At 39.8% G+C, this 17,326-nt stretch overlaps 1 protein-coding gene across 1 annotated transcript in view; it reads left to right on the plus strand.

Moving 5' to 3' along the window:
• Positions 1 to 17,326, plus strand: part of LOC101528281 (phosphatidylinositol 3,4,5-trisphosphate 3-phosphatase TPTE2-like) — a 35,571-nt gene that overhangs the window by 12,270 nt on the left and 5,975 nt on the right. The window contains exons 7-14 of the mRNA XM_058670828.1: positions 1,143 to 1,211; positions 5,977 to 6,033; positions 6,921 to 7,002; positions 7,108 to 7,196; positions 8,566 to 8,627; positions 10,669 to 10,749; positions 13,820 to 13,925; positions 16,218 to 16,306. Coding sequence (XP_058526811.1) covers positions 1,143 to 1,211; positions 5,977 to 6,033; positions 6,921 to 7,002; positions 7,108 to 7,196; positions 8,566 to 8,627; positions 10,669 to 10,749; positions 13,820 to 13,925; positions 16,218 to 16,306 — 635 coding nt within the window. The remainder of the gene's footprint in view (positions 1 to 1,142; positions 1,212 to 5,976; positions 6,034 to 6,920; positions 7,003 to 7,107; positions 7,197 to 8,565; positions 8,628 to 10,668; positions 10,750 to 13,819; positions 13,926 to 16,217; positions 16,307 to 17,326) is intronic.

Below are 17,326 nucleotides of genomic sequence, written 5' to 3' on the forward strand. Positions count from 1 at the left end.
ACAATCTCTGCTTCATATCAAATTAGGAGTACCTGATTGTCACACAGGAAGTCAAATGCTGGTGTCATTTAGGTTTCTTTAGAATTTGTTGAGTTCTGATAGTTACCATGGGTTTTACAGATTCCAGACAGACCTTTTCTCTGACCCAAAGATCGAGGTCACTGCTTGGTAGGTCATACGCTTTCTGTCAGGAGTACTGAAACCCTGCACGTTCTCAACATTGCTGGAACCCAGAGCTATCTTTTTCTGTGGTGTTTGAGAAATAAATGCCAAATGGGACCAGCATGTTGTGAGCCGGCACCCCATATGGGTGCCAGTTCGTGTCCTGGTTGCTCCATTTCGCTTAGCTTCCTGCTTGTGGCCTGGGAAAGCAGTAGAGGATGACCCAAAGCCTTGGCACCCAGTACCTGTGTGGGAGACTGGAAGAGGCTCCTGGCTTTGGATCAGCTCAGCCCAGCCACTTGGGAAGTGAACCAGCAGATGGAAAATAATTCTGTCTGTCTCTCATTTCTCTGTAAACATGACTTTCCAATAAAAATAAATAAATCTTTGGGGGAAAAAAAGAAATTCCAGATACAGGGGACACTCCAGACTCAGTGGCCAACACAGCTTTTGCACTTGACTGGAAACAACTGAATCTTGGTTATAACACCATCAGTTCATTGGATAACTTATTGTATTATCTTGATTATCCTAAGTGTGTGTTAGCTTTCTGTGTCAACTTTATATTTGAAATTTTTCTCAAAGATTTATTGTGTTTGAAAGGTAGAGTTATGGGAAGAGGCAAAGAAAACTTCTGTTTGCTGGCTCACTATCCCAAATGGCCATAATTGCTAGGCTTGGCCCAGGCTGAGATCAGGAGTCAAAGCCTTATCTAGGTTTGCCGCAGAAGTGGCAAGGCTTCAAGTACTTGGACTGTCTTCCACTGCTTTGCCAGGCTCATTAACAGGGAGATGGATTGAAAATGAAGCAGCTGGGACTTGAACTGGTACCCAGATTGTCAGCATCACGAGGAGTGACTTAACCTATGACACTACAATGCCCATGCCTCAAAAGTTCTTTCTATGGAAAAGGAGTCTTAACATAAATTAAATGTTCATATTTGTAAGCATGTTCATATTAAGAATTATTTTTATTTTCAGAGCGTATTATTGCCATGTCATTTCCATCTTCTGGAAGACAATCATTCTATAGGAATCCAATTAAGGCAAGTGTGTCTAACAAATATTAATTTCTCAGTGAACATTGATGGAGTCATCATAACTTACTAATGACCGAGGAATGTTAGATTCTTGTAATAGCTTACTCTTTCAGATAACGATATCACTTCATTTCTGTGTGTTACAAATCACCCCAAACCTTGGTTTATAACAGCATTCATTTATACAGCTCATGATATTATTGTTTATGAATTTGATTTGAGCCTGAGTTGTTCTGATGATCAGGAAAAGCATTCACTACCTCACCTGAGCTCATTCACACACTTGTTGGTAACTACTTTGTCATCTGAAGACTGAGTGGACTAAAATGGCTTGATCTGAGAGTTCCAAATGGGTCTTTCTCCAGGAAGCTAGTGAAGGCTTGCTCACATGGGAGCAGTGGCAGCAAGGGTACCTAGAAAATCAGGAAAAGAATGCAAAGCCAGGCTTGTTTGGGGTTACCACATTCTATTGGGAAAAGTAAATTGCAAAGTCAGTTAAGATTCAACATACTCTCTCTCTTCATGGGATGAACTGTGAAGACCTGCGACCATTTTTGTAGTCTCTCATGAAGGAGAAGCATCACTGGGAATGCCATAACTAACATGTGTGTTCTTAAGTTAGGATCATAAACCACAGTGAAGGCAGATTTCACCATACTCCGTAGATGACTAAATTCATTTCAAACATACAATGCTGTTTACGATGAAATTCCAGCTGAAAGTCATTAACAAACTCCCACATATTTGTACCTGAGTGCAGTTTACAATACTTGTTATACTCAACATGTACTTATCTATTTGCATGTATGCATTATTTTATGAAAATATAGTTATTCATTGTTTAAAGGTGAGAGTATGCACTGTGAGATGATAACATGTGTTTGTGGAAGTACTTACACAAACAAGACATCTGTGACATCACTAGACATGTGTGTAGTTTGCCGTTAGCTGAAATGGCATTATGCAGTACATGACTATGAAATCTATATATACAAACATTGCAGTTTTGCTGAATTATGATAATACTATACATTGTGCTATTACTAAGCGCACATCATGATGAAACTATATATAAGCATAGATGGATTCAATACCTCTCACAAGGTATTGAACATTTCTAATCCCTTTCTTGTTAATATCACAAAAAAATGGGAGGCAATTTCTGTTTTGACTTTTTGTCACCAGAGTTTTCTCTTTCCTAAATTTCACATAAGCAGAAGCATCCAGTATTTTTTGTGATTGACTTGTTAACTTCAAAAGTAAATTATGTGAGATTCACTCAGTATTGTTGTCGTTTTTTAAAAATGTGATTGATAGCTGTTGCTTTATCAAAGACCATAATAAAAAAAAAACAAGAAATGTATGCAGAGAAATTACAGGCCACCTCATGATGAGACTGAATATTTAAATTCTACAAAACCTAATTTGCACAATTTTTAAAATAATAATATCAAAAAAATACAGCTGGGAATGCAGGTATAAGTTTGGTAGTCAGAAATTTCCACAAGGAAGTTATAGCTTATGTGACTTTGCATATGTAAATTTGAAAATATTGAGTTCAATCATTGTATTTTGTATTTGCCTGAAAAGACGCGTAAAAGAAGCATGTTCAGAGATATTTAGTTCATGTCAAATTGTCATGCAAATTATAATGATTTCTATGCACTCCTAAATCTTTAGTCACTCTGGGACATTACTAAAGTAATGCACGAATCCTTCTAGTATAGTGTTGTTTCATACCATTGACATTTGCATACTATGGAAAGGTCAAAAACTTATTGTGTGCTAATTTATAATGTTTAGAAAAGCAAGGGGAAAAGCCAAGGAATTTCCCCAGTTCTTTGGAGATAAGAACCATCAAAAACTATGTAAAGTCAAGGTAGAGTGAAGGATAGAAAATTCAGACCTGGTGCCCTTGACTCCTGAGAGGATGCTTATCAGCTCTGTGTTTCTCCTTTATCCTCACACCATAAAACTGCAGGTCATGTTTGGAACAACACTGCACGTGCACAACAGACAGCAAAATCCTGTAGGTGGTAGACTTGCTAGCAGAGGGATGTCAAGTGCTGCCGTGAAGCAGCAAAAACCGTATAGATGTGGGATTCGGTTAGTGGAGAAATAGACAGTAGGATGGAAGTATCAAGTGTCAACACTACAGCCACTCCTACCCGAGGGGGGTGGGCGGAGCACTGTTGCCTCTAAAACAATGGCAGAGAGAAGAACCAGACAGATTTTAAAAGATGCAAAAGTAGAGGTTGTCACAAGCAGACTTTCAAAGAGTAGACAGCATTTTTCAATCGTAAGGAAGAGTTTCAGGGACTGACAATTTCATAAGCCCGTGCAAAGGCAAGGCTGATGAGGAAGTTCAGATAAATGGTACCTGTACTCCTAAAGATCTGTCATCTGCTCCTTTGTCACCCTGCTGCAATTGAATAGCCAGCTACTGGCGGATTATGACCAGAAGAATCAGATTATTGACATAGCTGAGCTTTTCTATAAATGTTTTATGTTGTGGAAACATGAAGATTCATAAAAATCCCTGAAACTTAACCATCCAGGTATACCAGTTTTCTTAGGAAAAAATGAATACTGATTGATCTTCTGTATGAAAGGTGGACATAAATTGACCACTGGGAAAAATGTATGTGTTGAAAGAATGAAAGATTAATTCTATAAAACTCCAATGTTCAATATTTGTTGGTTTTTATTGTCAACAATGCAGCAACAAACATTTTAGTGCATAAGGCTTTTTTTCTGGATAGAGAAGTTCCCTAGGGGAAGAGTATGAGTGTTTTAAGGTTGCTAATATGTGTTGTCAAATCCAATGATTTATATCAGCAATAAATGAAAGGCTTTATTTTCATGCCAAATTTGCCAAAATTTGGATTTTCTCTTCAGGAATAGAAGGTCTAATTTCATGGGTTAAAACACATTTCATAATTTTTAAAAATTTGTTTTTATTTGAAAGAGTTACGGTGAGGAGGAGAGACAGAGATCTTCCACCCACCAATTCACTTCCTAAATAAAGGCCAGAGCTGAGCCAATCTGAAGCAAAAAGCCAGGAGCTTTCCTCAAGACTCTTTTGTGGGAGCAAGAGCCCAAGGCCCAAGAACCATTCTCTGCTACTTTCCCAAGCTGTAAGCAGGGACTGCATAGGAAGTGGAGCGGTCAGAACACGAACCGGTGCCCATATGGGATGCCAGTGCCAGTGGAAGCCTAGACCACTATGCCATATCGCCAGCCCCTCTTTCTTGTTTTGACATCTTTATTGGTAAGATGCTTTTTGAGGGTGTTAGATTTTTTTTCTCTTGTGTGTTAGTATGTACTTGATCCATTTATCTATGGGGTGAAGAAAAGTGTTAGTGAGTTATTGGTTTATTATACTCATCATATACTTAGTTTTACTGGAAAATATTTTCCTCAGTGGTGACATTTTTTGAAACAAAAAATTCAAATTTTTGGGAAGTAAAACCTAATCCTACTTATTGTCTATGAGTCAATATTAGTTCTCCGTTATGCAATGAACTAACACTCACTGAAATTTCTTGGAGAGATATCTATGAGTTTTCACATTTGATTTCTCAGTTCATCTAGATTTTTATTTTGATGTAAGAGATCTGATTCATTTTTGAAGTCCCCATACGATGCAGACACAGAGTACTCATCTTAATTTCCTCTTGACAGGGATGATCAGTGTGACAGATGCTGTTATTGTTGTATCTAGCTTCTTTTTTTTTTTTAAAGATTTATTCATTTTATTACAGCCAGATATACACAGAGGAGGAGAGACAGAGAGGAAGATCTTCCGTCCGATGATTCACTCCCCAAGTGAGCCGCAACGGGCCAGTGCGCGCCGATCCGAAGCCGGGAACCAGGAACCTCTTCCAGGTCTCCCACGCGGGCGCAGTGTCCCAATGCATTGGGCCGTCCTTGACGGCCCCCCCAGGCCACAAGCAGGGAGCCGGATGGGAAGTAGAGCTGCCGGGATTAGAACCGGCGCCCATATGGGATCCCGGGATATCTTGCTTCTTTTTATAAGCATTAAGCCAGTAAACATTTCCCTGAGAGCCATATTGATCATGTTTTGAATTTTATGATGGTTATTTTTGCTATGGCATAGTGACACAAATGTGTGTCTGTATTTGAAGTGAATAAGTAAGTGTTCTGAAAACATTTTTGCATAAGAATGTCTATTAGCTATACTTTAAGTAAATACACTGTTTCTTATTTTGAAAATTATTTATTTATACACACATATATGTACATGCATTTTTTAAAAATGAACCAAAATTTCTCCATGTTGCCACCTCTTATCTAAAATTTGATATAATTTGTCTTTTTTCATATTCACATGCACTAATACTGTATATTTTAAATGTATTTATTTATGTAATACTTAGACAATAATAGATTATTTATCTAAAAGACATCTACTCAGGATTAGATTTACGTAACTATAGGTTAACTATGAATTAATTATTTGAACAAATTTACGTCAGATTAGCTAACCGGCTAGTTTCCTTCTCTGGTGGTAGTAAATGATGCATATTTAGACTAGAAACTAATTTGAGTAGCCAAGCTCACTTTGTGAACTATCTGAAAACCACTCATGGGATAGACATGACCTGAAGTGCATCTACTTTCTTCATAGTCTATTAATGTCCTCTACAAAGCGTGAGTGAGAGTCAAATAAAAAGTAATAGCCAGTGTGTCCCTCCTCTTAGCTCCTAGACTATGTTGGATATGTAAGATACGTGTCTTTTTCTTTTAGGAAGTTGTGAGGTTCCTGGACACCAAACATCCAGACCACTACCGAGTTTACAATCTATGCAGTATGTACATGACTTGATATTTTCTTACTCTATTATAGAAAATGATTCTGCATGGAAGGAGACAACTCGTGTTTTTACATGTCACTTAATCCTAAGCATCTGTAGCAATTAGAGTGAGTTCAAAAATCTGCAACTTTTTGCGGTTCCTCAACAGAGGCAGGCTGGTTAAAACCAAAGAAGTAAAAGTGGAGGGGCCCCATTGTATAGAAGGTCTTCTCCAGAGGCATCAGGGTTAGAAAAAGATTCCTCTTTTTCCTTGAAACATTGCATTGAGGACACAGATCAAAAAAATTGTATTCTCTGACTCACTAGAGGAACGAGTTGTGACGAGAGCAGGATTCTAGACTGGGGTGGGGAAGGCTTGTCAATGTTAGCCCTTGTTTATCCTCCTGGTGATCTGTGTTCTTCCCACTTTTTACTGGTTGAATATTATGGCTAAGAGTGAACTAAGCCTATGATTATACAGTGAATTAAAATTTTAAAGAGAAAACTAAAAGGTAGAAAAAACTGAACCAATTATGTCCCCAGGTTATCACTCTGGTCACTCCTAACTTTTTTTTTCTACTTTGGACATTTTCAGACAGAAAACATTTTGGTTACATTTTCTTTGCTCCATTGCTTCTAACTACCCTACAAGAATATAACAAATAGTCTGCGAAGATTTAAGTTAAATTCTAGTAAACGAAAATAGGTTGGACTTAGATGACCTGAAATGGATAAATCACTAAAATTCTTGTGTTTTTTGAGACCCTTATGTTTGTTTTGAAGCAACACTCAGAAATCTGCTTTGAAAGTAGATAAAGAATTTCTGAAATTTTTAACTTATAATTTCAGCAATTATTATACTACTAGGTAGAAATATATAACATCTGTGTTGCTTATTTTAGGTGAAAAAGGCTATAACCCCAAGTATTTTCATAACAGAGTGCATAGAATTATGATTGATGATCATAATGTCCCTTCACTGAGGTAAGTTTTATGTTACACCTTCTGGCAGAAGAGGGCTAAACACAGTGGGCTTGAACCTTCTGGAAATACTTAAATTCAACTAAAAATCTTACATTTAAAAATCAGTGAAATGGTGGAGTTTTCTAAAGAAGTCACCAAATGGCTGGATGAAGACAAGGAAAATGTTGTAGTGATTCACTGTAAAGGCGGCAAAGGTAAAACAACTTTTTTTCCCTAAAGAAATTCAAAAAATACATTGAAGTAAAAAGACAGCCTCATTTTACCTCATTTTTAAGCAGTTGTAATTATTTGTTTACTTGTTTGAGGGGTAGAAGAACATGGAGACAGACTTATTTTATATCCACCAGTTCACCTTACAGATAAATACCTGCAATGGTTTGGGGCCCGGCCAGGCCAGAGTGGAGAGCTGGAATGTCCAGGTTTCCCAGGAGGACCCAAAACACAAAGTTTCACCTGCTGCCTTGTAGGGTGTGCGTTAGGAATAGAGCCAAGACTTGGTGCGAGAAGTGGGGGTCCAAGGCTTTAACTGGGCCAAATGCCCACACTTATGAGTATTGTAAAATATTAGCTTTCAAACTGAAGGGCGGGAACGAGAAAAGGAGGAAACAGAGAAGGAAGAGGAAGGGGAAATAAGAGGGAAGGGAAGAAAGCAGAAAAAGAAGCTAAGAAAGGTTGAACGTGTGTCTCCATGTTGACTACTTGCATTTCGCTGTTTTTGATTTTCAGCTTACATTTATCCAAATGAAATGGTGTTTACTTTTAGAAGTTAGCATTACTTTTATTTAAGTCTAGTCTTAAATGACAAAAGCTGTATAAATGTGTTATACAACATGATTATTGATACATATATACACACACACACACACACATATATATATATATACAGTGTTTGATAATCAAAAGTAAGAGTAACCAGCATATCCATCATCTCAAATGCTTTTCATTTATTTGTGATAAAACATTCAGAAGTCTAACCTCTTTGAAACATACAGGTATAATACATCATTATTGACAATAGTTACCATACTTATTAACTGTAGTTTTGTACCCATTAACCAAACTGTAAATGTGGCCCTCTTGGTTAACCACAATTCTGTTCTAGTTCTATGATATCTACTACTTTAGATTCACTTGAGTGAGATCAGACAGTACTTGAATTTTTCTTTTTCTTTTTTTTTTTTGTAAAGTTAATTTAGATGATGAGGAAATCACAGACATATGTGGACCATGTTCAGAGATAGAGTGGGCAGGGAGTGGGTGGGGAGAGATGTTTTTACTTTCACCTTGTGTCTGTGGAACAAGAAAGGAGATGCCCTTCCCATCGCCTGGCTCCTCATGAGCCTGGAAAGAGAAGTGAGTATGTGATACCACTCCAAGTCCTGGGTGAGGGGGATATTCCCTGGGCAAGGGGTCATTTTATAGAAAAGTAGGCAGGGGATGTCTGACTTTTAACTGGTGACTGAGCTGACTACCTGCCTGTGCCAACTGGACATTTCTGCGTGTATCTTTGTACCTAGTGCTACCATGAACTTGATTCTCAAACTGAATTGTTTCCTTCTTTAGGAAGAACTGGGACCATGGTCTGTGCCTGCCTTATCTCCAGTCAGCTCTTTTATACTGCAGAGGTATGAAAGATGTGACTACAAACTCTGTCTTGCACTGATTAAAATTACTGGTCCTGAAAAACCTCACTAGTGGGGATGTTCAGATGGCTCTCCAAGCCCTGGTGATGAAGAGAAATTGTAATTGGAGGAGTGATGATCAGAAAGCAGTGTTTAACTACTTCCTGGTTTAATATCCACTAATCCACCTTGAAATTATTAAATGCTTTACTCCTTACTCTGAACCAGGACTAGGGTATAAGATCTATAAGGTGCAAAATTTAAGGGGATATCAAAAAATCACAATAGTTAGGACAAATAATTTTAACAATATTTTAAATATAAAAACTAATTCAGGGCCCGGTGCAGTGGCCTAGCAGATAAAGTCCTCACCTTGAACGCGTTGGGATCCCATATGGGCGCTGGTTCTAATCCTGACAGCCCAGCTTCCCATCCAGTTCCCTGCTTGTAGCCAGGGAAAGCAGTCGAGGATGGTCCAAAGCTTTGGGACCCTGAACCCACGTGGGTGGAAGAAGTTCCTGGCTCCTGGCTTCGGATTGGCACAGCACCGGCCGTTATGGTCACTTAGGGAGTGAATCGTCAGACGAAGATTTTCCTCTCTGTCTCTCCTCCTCTCTGTATATATCTGACTTTGCAATAAAAATAAATCTTTTTTAAAAACTAATGCCAAAGTTATTATGTATTATTAATATTTTTAAAAATTTATTTTTATTGGAAAGTCAGATTTACAGAAAGATGAGAGACAGAAAGATCTTCCATCTGCTGGTTCACTCCTCAAGTGGCTGCAATGGCCAGTGCTGAGCCGATCTGAAATCAGGAGCCCAGAGCTTCTTCTGGGTCTCCCACACAGGGCAGGGTCCCAAGGCTTTGGGCAGTCCTCGACTGCTTTCCCAGGCCACAAGCAGGGAGCTGGAAAAGAAGTGGAGTAGCGGGGACATGAACAAGCACCCATATGAGATCCTGGAGTGTGCAAGGCAGAGGCTTTGGCTGCTAGACTGCTGCTATTAATATTTTAATTAGAGGGAAGGCCCAGTAGGGGCAAGATTTAGGTGACGTGCAAATACAGCTAAGGAACCAAGACATTTGACTTAACACCAGTAAAGGAACAGGAGACTTTTTCCTCTCTCATGGAGATAATCCAAGGTTAATTAGATGAGTTCTCCAAAGGACCTATCCTTGAAATTGCTAAATGTAAATACAAAGAATTGCTTTCCCAGTCAGAAGAGAGCTTCTCGTGAGCTAGTTATTATTTGTACAGACTCAATATGCATGATGTCTGTGACATTTGAAAATGGCTGAGAAGACACGGCGAGCTGTTCCCATGTCTGGAAGCAGGATTCCCAGTCATCATTCTGCTGTGGCATTGGTGGGGAGCTGCCCCTTAAGCACATCCCTCCAGCAGCTCAGGTCCTTTGATCTGTGGTCAAGAGAAGCAAAGGTGAGGGTTACACACAACAACCAACACTTTAATCTTGCCATGACTGACTATAATTTTAGATATATATGTTTTCAAAGTAGGTGTTCTAAAACCCTGTTTAAGTTATGAATCCTTATTTTTCAGTGAGTTGTAAAAGCAACTTACTGAGGAGTATTTCCTTACTAACATGGACTAGAGTAGATGAGAAAATGTCAATATTTCATGGGAGCATGTGTGTATATTTCCTAGATTTATTAACATGAATTATAATTTTTTTTATGAAAGTCATTATGCTCAAGGGTTCTAGAGTGAGGGCCAGAGACTGGTGCTTTCTCTAACGGCCCACAAGCTCTCTACAACAAGTTGCTTGGTTTTCTTGGTCTTGGTCTTCTCATTTTTCTATTGGAGGGGTGGGAAGAATTGGACCAGGTAGTCTTAAAAGTTTTCCATGCCCTTAATAATCTATGAATGAGAAAAAAAAAATCTTTGATGTGGGCTTTTAAATACTATTATTAACTCAAAGAACTCTAAAAGAAGTAATGTGTCCTTAGATGCTTAAAAAAATATCTACCATGGGAATGGGGAGGATGCAGATTAGCCCTGGTCATGTTGCTCTTTTCTCTATAGGATAGTCTGTCTTTCTTTGGACATCGGCGAACTGATCAAACCAGTAGCACTAAATATCAAGGAGTAGAAACTCCTTCTCAAGTAAGTTTTCTTTTTAAAGGGTGGGAATTCCTTGGGAGAAGAGGTTAGGATCGCACCCTAATACCTGGTTTCATTGTAGAATCAGATGGTGGCACTCAAGTGTCTTGCAGTAGGCTTGAGCTGCTCTCCCAAGATGGGGAGAGCTGTTGCTCAATTACTGCCCAGGGTTGGGGAGCACTGCATCCTCCCCGTAGAGCATCCAACTCACCACTTGATATTTGTAGTGGTTTCTAGAGTGAAGGAGTTGATTGCTTTTCTATAATGCCAGATCCCTGAAGGTTAAGCCTTTGATTCCCCCTGTAGAGAGGAACTGAGTCTTTCACAACCTACCAGCAGGGCAATTCAGCCCTCACAGGACATCACAGAAACTGTTTCTGGATGATTTGCCTGTAGGAGTGGAAGGGAAGGCAGAGGGAGATGCTACATAGTAAAAGAGAAAGAAAAAGGAAAATAAACGTTTTTCAAAAGCTACTAATCATGACTGTACTTACAGGCATCTCATTTAATTCTCATAACATTAATGTGGATGTTGCTGAATTTGTTCCTGCTCTTTATGGAAATGTTCAAACGTACACACAAAAAAAGAATTATATAACCAACCCCTCAATAATCACTTAATCCAATAATCAATCTATCATGTTCAATTAATTCCCTCCTCTAGTCAAATTCCCCAACCCTACTTTCCACTTTCTCCTTCTAACCCTGAGTTATTCTAAAGGAAATTCGAGCCATCAGATCATTTTATCCTACAAATATTTTGGTGTAACATCTAATCTAAGAGCTGAAGAAAAACCCAAAATTTTAGCATCATTTATCATATCATAAAATCTTAATAATAATTTTAAGTTTCTATTTTATGTTTTTGATTTTCACAATTGTCTGAGCATCTTTGAAAAATTTACTTTGCTTTGGTTGAGATACAAACAAGGTCCACACATTTTATTCAGTTGCTGTGTCTCTTAAATCTCTTTCAGTTTATAGCTTCCCACCTCATTTTTATTCCTGTGACTTGTTTATTGTAAAATCAGGACATTTATCCTATATAATTGACAACAGTGGAGACCTTGTTGAGCCATGCTGAGGTTTAATATGCACTATCTCATTTAATATTCTTACTTACTCTATGAGTAGGGTTAAATATATCCCATTTTACAGATTGTGAAATTGAAGTTCAGAAAAAGTAAACTCTGACACCAACGCTAAATCTTTCAAACTCTGAAGCCCATTGTAGTCCAAGCTAAGCACCCATTCTCTTTTGTATTGTTTCCCTCAAACCAAAGTGAGAGCTCTTGGAGAATTCTTAGGTAGATGGGAATATGCCTATGAATGAGAGGTTATCTTTGTGTAAAGTGATGGTAGCTAAATATTCAGGTACCCTGGTCTTTGATAGCAGAATTTTATAGCTGCTTGCCCTAGATCTTGGGAAGAAAGGAAAGAATTCAGCCTTATCCTCTAATACTTTTCTCTCACACCTAAGCCAAACCAACCAACCAACCAACCAGCCACTACCAACACAATGAAGATAGACATAGACCCTAGGCTAAAATACACCATCATGTCATTCCTGTGCTCAGTCTATGATACCTCCCTGTTGCCAATGGCAAAACACTATGTGCTGTAACCTGGTTCTCAACATCTTCTACAGTTTGATTTCTCAAGCCTTTTCTTTTTTGTAAGATTTATTTATTTTTATTGGAAAGGCGGATGTACAGGGAGGAGGAGAGACAGAGAGGAAGATCTTCTCTCAGATGATTCACTCCTCAAGTGACCGCAACAGCTGGAGCTGAGCCAATCCGAAGCCAGGAGCCAGGAACTTCTTCTGGGTCTCCCACGTGGGTGCATGGTCCCAAGGCTTTGGGCCGTTCTCGACTGCTTTCCCAGGCCATAGGCAGGGAGCTGGATGGGAAGCGGGGCTTTCGGGATTAGAACCGGCGCCCATATGGGATCCCAGTGCATGCAAGGCTAGGACTTTAACCACTATGCTATTGTGCCCTGCCCCTCAAACCTTTTCTTATACTTTGTGTTGTGGCATATCCCATGCTGTAGCACATTTAGACTGCCAACTTATCAATACCATAAGTCCTCCTGCTGTAAGCCTGGTGTCAAGAGTCAAGGGTACGTTTGATGCAGCTCTTTCAAAGACTTTTCCCACATATCTTCCCTCTGCATTTCTCCTGCAGCCCTGCACAGCCTCCCCGACTCCTGTCCACAACTGACATCCCATACCCTACAACTGAATGTCTTCTGATTCACTAGGATAGCTGTTGACTTCACTTCAGATCCCAGATCTGAGAGCTGTGCTGGCAAGGCCCCAACACAGGATTCCCTTTATGTCTGGTGACAATTCTCACTACACCATCACATTCTGACCCTCCACAGTGGACCTTTCTCCTGATCGTGTTACAGTCATCCCTCAGTTAAGAACTTTCTGGTAGAAATAGAGCAGTTAATTTGATGAGTGCTTCTCCCTAGTGGATAGGGAAGTCTCTGAACTTCTGGGTCCAGCTGGTTCAGTAGCAGAATTTTTCAATTTCTTGAAGAAAGATTCAAGGACAGCCCTGAGAAGCAGCTCATCACAGAAAGGATGAGGCTAAGATAATTGCAGAGCTTTCTTGCAAAAACAGAACTTGGGGCGGCGGGTGGGAGTAAAGAACACTAACTGGCAGAGACAAGAGAATGGACTGTAGCCTACCTGACAGATGCAAGGTCTCTTGAGTTTTCACAAATACCGTTTTGCCATGAGCTATTCTCCACCACATCACAGAGCTTTGTCTAACTCAGTCGCAACCAAGCTCCCATCTACTCATTGATAACATTGTAATCTACAAGCCTATAGGCAAGACCCGACTCCTTTTTGGTTCTCTCGTGCAGTATTTTTTTTCTTCCCCAAGGCAGATATCCAGTTGTGAGGCCACATAAATAAAAACTTCTAGTTATATAATGTCACCCAATAAGTGTTTCCACAGTTTCTTACTGCCCTTATCAAGCTCTATGCCCTGCCCTCCACAATAGGAACATTGACTTTTGGCTTTTCATCTCCATATAAGTGGAACTTACTGTTGCTTTGCAGAATAGATACGTTGAATATTTTGAAAAAGTGAAACATGTGTATCATTGGGATCTCCCTCCAAGAAAAATACTGAAGCCGAACAAAATTATTATCTATTGCATTCACAGTAAGTGCTCGATGTATAACTGAAGAACTGGGCTGGGGGAGAGGAGCACTATTTTCAGCCTTTGGGAAGGTTTTGTTTGCAGCTATGTACGGATGAGCCTAACTCCCAGGTGCCTTTTTGACTGCTCCCCCGGTAGCTGACTATCGGCCTAGCAACGCATGACCACAACTGCCATGCTTAGATACTCTTCCCCTTTCTCTTTCCCTCACCCACATGGTGGCTCCATCCCACTCCCTCCCCTGCTGTGGTCATTGCTCCTCTGGCCTCAGCCTCTTACACCGAGGGGAGAAAAGCCTAGAATGCCCTTGAAACCACTTCTTCCTCACACTCACCTGTGATTCAGGATTCATCTTGGCAGAGGCTTCCTGCCATCATCTTCTCTCCTGCTCCTTGCATGGATCCTGTTCCTCACGACCCAGGTCTTTTCCTTTCTTTTCTCCTCCACACTGCTCCCCTGCCTCCTGCCAGCACTCCATCAAACTGTCTTGAATACTTGAAAAGCAAATATGATTTTCTTTTCCCTGTTGCCATGGACCTGAGGACCTGGCTGGGTCCAGAACCTGTACTAAGTGTCCCCTCTGCCCTTAAGGGGGCCTTGAGTGGTCAGCAGAGGGAAGAGTGAAGTACATGTATAAAGAGCTGATTGCACTGTTGGTGGCCAAAGAGAGCTTCCTGTGGGGAAGCCGCCCCCACCTCAACCTGATCTGTGAGAACTGACAGAAAGCAGAGCTATAGCGGTTTGTCTAACCAAGTATTATTAGTAGTAAAAATTCTGGCCAACTTCAGAACTATTTATCCATTTCCAGAACACAAGGAGACAAATAAAGCTGGAGTTGGGATCTACTATTAACAGGAAAGCAAAGAAATTGCTCAGATTGCCTATTTTTTAGGACCTGAGAAAGAAAAGAAAGCATGGAGGGAGAGGAACTGGCCTGAAATCCCATATTTTTGTTTATATCATCCTGCACAGCACATTTTTATGGGAGGTGGAAAAGCAGGAATGTCTCACTGCCCCACTGCCAGAGGCAGCACAGGGTGGGATTTCTTGAACCCCTTAAAGTAAGACCCACTGTGCCACCCACACTGAGGCCTCTAAGGAGATGCCAGGTACTAGACAGCACAGGTGCCATGGAGCCAGATGCTTGGGATCTTCAGCCTTCTGAGGTTTCATACAAAGCTGGATGGAGACATATTTTCTATTTTGTAAGATTTAAAAAATTTATTTCAAATCATAATTACAGAGAGAAAGAGTGAGAACGTGAGTCATTTTCCATCCACCGGTTGGTTCACTTCCCAAATGCTCACAGTGGCCAGGCTGGGCTAGACTGAAGTCAGGAACTTCTTCCAGATCTTTCACATGGATTCAGAAACCCAAGAGCTTGGGCAATTTTCTGCTACAGCAGGAGACAGCTGAAGTGTGAGGCTCTGCCACACACGTGCAAAGCCTGGATTGAGTTCAGGATCCTGGCTTTGGCCCAGCCCAGCCCGCTCCTGCCTGCTGTGGCCACTTGGGGAGCTAGTCAATGAGCGAATGGATGATTTCTCTGCATCTTGTATCAACCTGCCTTTCAAATACAATGAAAATAAAAGAATGAAAATTGAAGCATGATTACTGTATAACTTTATGAGATTATTTAGTTCTATTCATATTTTTAGTGAAATACACAGGGTTGAATGAAAGGCAATAAAAACTAAATGGAGGTTTCAGAAACAGGTTTTTGAGGAAGTGCTAAAGAAAGTGGGATACTCGAATGAAATAGTGAATGAAACATCTCTCTGTAAATATCTACTGAACACCACAGGAATGTTTAGGTATAGCTACTCTATTTTCATAGAGATTGCATTAGGCTTTGGACTTAGAGCATAAGGAATGCAGGCCCTATTATTGGGAAACATTGCGATTAGAACTCTGAAGAGATCAACTCGTGCTACAAACAAAGATTGCAAGTCATTCTTTGTAGGGCTTTTTTTGGGGGGGACACTGATGTGACGAGATTTCAGGTCTTAGAAACGATACGTGTTTTTCTCTTTGTTCTCTCCTCCTCTTTCTCCTCTATTCCCCTCTCATTCTCTCCCTTTGTCTTTCTTTTCTTTCGTTCATTCTTTCATCTTGAAAATTCTGCTTTAGGAGACAAAACTGGGTTTGAAGCCTAGTCTTTCAATAACAAAATGCAAATGTTGACTGGTGCAGTGCTGATCATAACAGTTTTTTTTCTCTTTTCCATCTGTATGTTAATTGGCAAGATATTTTGATCTTTGCTGTAACTAGCCTATCTTTTTACTTTCACACAGGTGTTGGAAAAGGTGATGGAAGTGACCTAAATGTTCAAGTGCTCGCAAAGCAAAATTTAATTTATTCATGTTCTTCCCAAAATTGCAAGGTAAGAGAAAAGCATGTGAACTGAAAATTCTGATGTCTGTTTTAACACTGACTGTCAAATCAGCATGTTAGTCTCCCCAAATCATCATTCACCACAAACATGTTATGTTGCTTTGTAGTCATCATTCAAACTGGTGACTCTGGGTTTGATACAAACCAGAGCTAAAGTAACCACATTGTTCAAAAATATTTCAGGGCATTTTCTAGAATCTATTTCATTTCAAATTATGGCTTCACATTTTACTTTCCCACAAATGCTGAGCATGTTCCTAGGAATCTATCAAGATTTTAATTTCAGATTCTCATCAAAATTAGCCATTTCTCCCTCTTGGTCATTTTATCTTTTACTGGACAGCACTGATCTTCAGATTGTAGTGTGCATGAAAATCACCCACAGGCTTGTAAAGATGCACATTCCTAAGTTGTACCCCAAAGCACGATTCAGGAGATCTGGAGTGGGGCCAGTTATCTGCAAACTTAGCAGTGCCCCAGATGCAAGCATATGGATGGGGTGGGGGAGTCTTTCCCCAAAGCAGTGAAAACGTGGTAGTCAATGTTTTACCAAAGACTACTTACAGAACTTTTCTGGGACAATAAGAAAGCTTCTTTCATGAGTCTAAAAAATGTAAACTTTCAAAATTCCTTCCATGCTTTTGCCTCAGACTCCTCGATTCCCCACACTGTTCCTGATCTTTTTTTTTTTTTTTTCTTTGTCTCCTTTAGCTGAGTTTACCTGGGCCTGATACTTGGCCATCTCTTCTCATTTCTTAAATGTTCCATTTTTGGTTACACTCAGCCATTTCCCTTCTTTAACCTGCCATTTGCACACTCACTCACAGAATAGATATTTATGAGCACACTCTGTTGCTAGATGAAAGTGCTACAAAATGGACAGTTTTTTCTCCAGCAATTCAAATACAGTAATCAAATCCAAATTGATCAAACAGAGCTTTTCCTCTGCTTCTGCAAATGGCAACATCATTCTTGCACTTGGGTCTTAAGATGTGCTAGAATCCTCGAA

The sequence above is a fragment of the Ochotona princeps genome, chromosome 12 (genome assembly GCF_030435755.1).
Source record: "Ochotona princeps isolate mOchPri1 chromosome 12, mOchPri1.hap1, whole genome shotgun sequence".
Classification (NCBI taxonomy): domain Eukaryota; kingdom Metazoa; phylum Chordata; class Mammalia; order Lagomorpha; family Ochotonidae; genus Ochotona; species Ochotona princeps.